This window comes from Opisthorchis viverrini, assembly GCF_000715545.1.
Source record: "Opisthorchis viverrini unplaced genomic scaffold opera_v5_266, whole genome shotgun sequence".
Lineage (NCBI taxonomy): Eukaryota > Metazoa > Platyhelminthes > Trematoda > Opisthorchiida > Opisthorchiidae > Opisthorchis > Opisthorchis viverrini.
This window is the reverse complement of record NW_008751919.1, coordinates 451,771-457,719: the sequence shown is the minus strand read 5'-3', so window position 1 is coordinate 457,719 and position 5,949 is coordinate 451,771. Positions and strand designations below refer to the sequence as shown.

The 5,949-nt window shown below is 42.2% G+C and overlaps 1 protein-coding gene across 1 annotated transcript in view; it reads left to right on the top strand.

The window, feature by feature from the left end:
- Positions 1-588: 588 nt before the first annotated feature.
- Positions 589-5,949, top strand: part of T265_09214 (hypothetical protein) — a gene marked incomplete at both ends in the record, with an annotated part of 12,660 nt that continues 7,299 nt past the window's right edge. The window contains 3 exons of the mRNA XM_009175227.1: positions 589-746; positions 802-943; positions 5,045-5,216. Of these exons, the coding sequence (XP_009173491.1) occupies positions 619-746; positions 802-943; positions 5,045-5,216 (442 nt within the window). The remainder of the gene's footprint in view (positions 747-801; positions 944-5,044; positions 5,217-5,949) is intronic.

Sequence of the window (5,949 nt, the reverse complement as noted above, 5' to 3'; positions counted from 1 at the left end):
AGCACCACTAGATATTTATTTATGGAATTCTCGCGCTGGCGAGCATACTGCCCCGCGCTGAGAACATAAAGAGCAGTGCTACACCCTTTTTCACTTGTGCCTTTCAAGTGAGCGACAGCCACTGACTGACAGGAACAAAGCCGACGCGGGAAACTTGGGCAAAAGCCTCGATCCTGTGTATCAATCCGTTAATCCGGGAGGCCGGCATTGGACTTTTATTTATGCGAATCCTCGAGCTGGCAAGCATACAGACCCGCGCTGAGAACTTAAAGAGCAATGCCACCCCGTATTTCACTTGCTCCGTTCAGGTGCACGTTCGCCGCTCAACGACAAGAACAAAACAGACCCAGGAGTTTCAGGCAAAAGCCTCGATCTTGTGTATCCATCCGTAAGTCTGTGAACCATGAGGAGGTTTCTCATGCAGGAGCACTGCGCGGCCAGGGACCCCAGTGTATCACTTCGTTAATCCGTGATAAATCCGGGTGTAAGCTTATTTTCCAGTTGAAGATGGTTTACCTTTGGCAGTAACTGACATGTTGGTTATTGTTTTTCCAGCCCAGTCGAGGAAAAGGAAGCCATGGCAACACTGAACGTTGAGTTTTTAATTTCAAGGTCACGATGACCCAACCACCACCGGGATTTCCCTTCTACCCGTTAGCAAACCCGAAAGGTACTGAATTCAAATGTGAGGTTTGCGGGAAGCCTGCATTTATACAGTGTGCAATCTGCCGGGTTACTTATTACTGGTAGCTGAAATTAACAAAAATTGTGATGAAATTTTAATTTATTCATTCAATATAGCGGGACAGAACATCAAAAAATCGACTGGGTGGGAATACATGAGAAGATATGTTCTAGTCTTATGGTAATAAGGAAGCCAGTACCGTTTATTGCTTCGGAGGATGAGAGGCGCAGTTTACGCGATGAATTACAAGATAAGAATGTAAGTTGTTTGTTGACACTTTTACGGTCATCTGTTGTCGGACTACTCGCAAGAATTTTGGAGCATGTATATTTAGTATTCATGTATGCAAAACTCACCCGAACTCCATTTCATGATGCATCACATGCCTCCACCTCGTTGAAGGAGGCTGGCATAAAACTTGGAAGAACCAGTGATGTCGTCATTTTTTGAAAGAAATGTTCGTGGTGGGTGCAGTAATCATAGAGGGCTCCGTGTGACCTTAATCACAACCAGATTCTTGGTGTCACTTACCCTTTGTTGTCTTATGGTACGTCGGTAAACGCTGACGGGAGAGAAACAGCCGAGTATAATTTGTGTTGACCAAGTCTTCACGCTCTCTCAGGTGTTTGAACCACACCATACATACAGACGCCACACGACTGTGGTATTCCTGCATTTCCAATGTGCATTCGACTCAGCTGACCGGCCTGTTCTCCTTAACATACCCATCGGGGAATGCTCCCGAAATTCGTTAACCTAATAACTTCTTTGTATGTCAGACTTCTGGGTGCGCGACTGCATACAGAAGTCACCCCATGACCTTACTTGCGTAAAGTAGTTTCCGCCACCGACGCCTATTCTCTTTAACCGTATCTAATCTCGAGACCAACAAAACGGCGAAACAAATACTAGATCTTCAAAACCTTGGTGTTGATCTAGAGTATGCGGATGACATCTTACTCATCTTCGAAAGGGGGGAGTACTTGCAGGTGTTTTTTAATGCACTTATGCAATTCATCCCGTCCTTCATCATGCGCTTTGCGCTCACATTTTGTAAGATCATGCAGTCGCTGAACACGTTACTCACAACGTAGGGAGGGGTCTCGAGCTTGTAAAGTGTTTTGCGTATCTCTGACTTTGTATCATTTCCGATTGTGGTGTGAGAGATGAGCCTAGTGCACTTATTTGCAAGGCTCCGGTCGCGTTTGAAATCAATCGATCAACTTATCAGCTATAAACCCTGGAGCATGAGCACACTAAATCTACTGGTTAATGTTTTCATACTTCGTTGCCGGGTCAGACACTGTCCACTTCTCGGTCGCTTCCATACCCTAGCAGCACACGCAGTCCAAAATAACTGAGTTTTCAGGTTATACGACGGTTATATAACCGTGTAATAACCGACTTTTATGGTTAACAAATGGTTATTTGCACCAAGATAACCGTCAAATAACCGAGTTTTCCGGTTATTGCTCGGTTAAATAACTGTCAAATAACCGTGCTTGCCGGTTATTGCTCGGTTAAATAACCGTCAAATAACTGTCTGCCGGTTATTCCTCGGTTAAATAACCGCTAATTAACCGTGTTTTTCGGTTATTGTTCGGTAAAATAACCGTGCTTGTCGGTTATTGCTCGGTTAACCGTCAAATAACTGGTTTCCGGTTACTGCTTGGTTAAATAACCGTCAAATAACCGTGTTTGCCGGCTATTGCTTAGTTTGACAAGCTATAGCTTGCCAAAAATAAGTTGTTATTGCCTTCCGACACCTGTCACAATAGGACAAAACGTCACCCCCCCCCAAGTGACCGTGTTAGGTGCACTCGCTTTCGGTGGTCACTGCAGTTGACTTCGCTTATAAAGTTAAATTTGTTGAAGATAGTCAGATTTGAATGCATAACTGCACATGCTACCGCACCAGTGATGTGCAGTTCTTCCATGAAAGTTTAAGCATCTGGATACCTAACAGAACAAAATGTGTGGTGTCTAAATTTGACTGTTATGTTTTTTCAAATGGTAAAGTAAGAAACAGACCTATTTTGTTTACGAAAAGCAGGGTAAAATCCGCGGAGGTGCTCAAAAGCCTTGAATTACCTAAGGCCATTTGAACTTACCACGAAGTCACATAGATTCGACAGTACAACTGGAAGGAACGCTGACGATACGGTGAACGTTTAAATATAGAATGGCCGTGAGTGTCGCTCTGATATAAAATTAATTAGTGTTCGTCCGACCGTGACCGTCAACTTTCGTTGAACTTACCAAAACATGCAGGCCTTCAATGACTAAGGACAAGCAAAATCCTTGGTCAAAATAGCTCTTAAAACACGCCACCTGTAAAAAATTCTCATAACTCTGAAGGCTCGTTAGAAAACAACGAATACAGTAATGAAGCAAATATTAACTGGATAGCCATAACCTTAACATTGCGCATCGAAGAATTAGTTTCTGATAAGATAGTTCTTTTTTGATAAATAGCGTCATTCATTTAATCTTCAAGTGTGGCATCTTCATAAAAGTGCTGATCTACAATGAGATCACTTGGTTCCTCTGTAAAAATACAGCGCGGCCCGCTCTAATTTCTCAATTCGATCTACATCGTGATCCACTCTGATAAGGTCAGCAGTGCTAATAGTTAAATCTTCGTAGGTGAACCCATTCAGCTGCAAAGTTTATTGTTTCGTGGAGTGAAAAACTACCTTGGTTTTCCTATGTTGCATCTGAACATAGAAATTAAAGATATTCTTCTTGGTTTTCCGTACTATTGGTCGCGTTTCTGGAGTCCTAGTTATAGTAAATGATAGAGGTATCAATGAAATCCGTGAAGTGTCTTGCGGCCGCTGTCGTGTATTCTAAGTTTGAACAGGGAATTGGGATCGATCCTTTCTTTAGCCTTTGAAGAATCTGGAAAGTGTTTACACAATTATGGCAAACAACCACATTTGTTTGTTATGGATGTGGCTGTGTGTGGTAGTGCATCACAAGTTTACTAGAGATGATAGAGTTTAAATGAGAAAGTAAAAGTCGACAACCTGCCGTTATATATTTGAAGGTCTTGTGAAAAATCAAACGATCTAACCGGATTGGTTTTAACACTCCTCTAGGATAATATGTTCATAATTAACGTGACCGTATTGGTTGGTTGTGCTGTAATACAAATCACACCAAAACATCACACACAAACAACCTTCGTACACAAGGCGTCAGATGACGCTAAGTATTCTAAAATTACTTGGAACAATATCTTATGGCGAGCAAACACAGTAAACTTAAAATACTGAAGTGTGCACTCTGTACCGCAGTGATATCAACCGGGGTTGGAGACCCCAGTCTGTAGTTTATGGCTTGATTAGTCAAAAACCCACTGAAATTCGAGAAGAACGTGAACATTTATGGAACATTTTCTTGCATTCTCCGGAAAAAATGACAAAATGCTTTATCTGCGCGGCAGCCTAAAAATGTTGACTTCATAGATTAAGAACCGCGTGAAAGCCTCAAAGGTGCTGTTGTAAGGGTCACAAAATTATTTTGTCCCAGAGTGCTAGGCAAAATTAACCTTGATTCGGTCGGTTTCCCCTATCATTCCAATGTTCAATGATCAACTGAAACTGAATTTTGCACAAAAAGCATTTCGTGGTTATTAGTTATAAACTGACTTGTTGGGTATTCGCAGTTCAAGGGTTATTCCAGGACAGCCTGTATTATAATCCCCACTGGAAACCACTGAAGGGTCTTTAAATGTATTTATTTAAAAAAGTTATCAGAGGCCCCAAAATAAAAACAAACCACATGTACTAGATGCAGAGGCGTCTCACAACTTGGGTCCCTTGCCTCTCTGGATCTCAGAGCACTAATATCGCTGGCTGATGCTTAAAAGTAGTCGGTTCTATACGAGTTCTACAGTGCTTTAATTTGATTTCTCAATTCTGCTCGCACAATTGACCCACAAACTTCTTTCTGATAGTTTGTCTTGTCCCCATACCTGTCTCAAATACATACTCGTATGTTGGCCACCTCGAACTCTACCTCCTTTAAACTGTTGAGCTCTGCTTTGCTAGGCACAAGCTTTGCTGGAATCTTTCTGTCATATTCTTCTTCTGAGGGGTGGAGCAACCGGATTATCGTCACTGAATTCGATAAGGCTGTCTTGTGGACAGATGGTTTGGTAACTTACTATAATTTGTTTGGTGCGTGATTGTATTCTTTTATATGACCTGCAAAGATCTGTTAAAAAGTTGCTGGAGTTGTTTAGTTATCTCAGACTTGCATTTTGAATGTAGTTTCAAGACAATTTAACAACTAACCATGCTATGTCAGTAGCTAAAAATCAGTTTTGCTCACTTTATTCTCTTTTCTTTTCAGATCGATATGGTTGCTCTCACACAACTTGTTGGACAAAAGTTACTGTTTCAAGGGAAGCCAGAGGAGGCCGTACCGGCTGCGTTGCAATGCCTGAAGTTTACTGCGGATGCATACGGATTGGCTAGTGTGGAACTGGTATCACCCTATTTGATTTTGGCCGAATCCAGTATTGGTAAGTGAGTTTGTGCTTTTGCGAATGAAAAGTGTGTAGAATGTCCCGGTCCAGAGTCATCACTGACGCTAACTTGAATTTTTCTTGACGAGGTTGTTATGTACAGTCCTCCTGATTACAATTAACGTCTCAGAATTATAGGCCACTCTAGTATACAAGAATACTATTAGGTATGACCAACTAGCGTATCCTCTTACAATCATTTCCGCGCTCTATGTCTTACATTTCTTTGAAATGACTTAAGACAACGATATAAATAGAACTGCCACATAATCGCTTGCTAACTTGAAAATGGAACCTTTAGAGAGTTCAGTTTGGGAATCTTTGAAGTGCGCGTGTTGCATCTCTTCTGATTGTGTTCAAGAATAGAAGAATATGATTTGGTACGAATTTTCATGGCAGCCGATATCAGTAGCGTGTGCTCTGGTGAGCAACCTCGTAATCATTCCCGTGGTTCCACACCAAAGGGAAGTACGGCAGTGAAGCATTGGTGTTGATACCTTTGTCGATGATGATGATGTAGCACTGGACTAGAGTTTCGCTCTAATTAAAGCCCATCAGCAGTGCATATCCAATGGCCGTGCCGGGATTTGAACCTCGGACACCTAACATGCGAGGCGAGCGTGTAACAACGTCATCACCATCATCATTGTCAGCTGTAATAACCGCGTACTCGTCGTACAGTGGTTGTAGCTGCCGCAGTTTTGTTCACCGATGATTTGGGGGGAGGAGG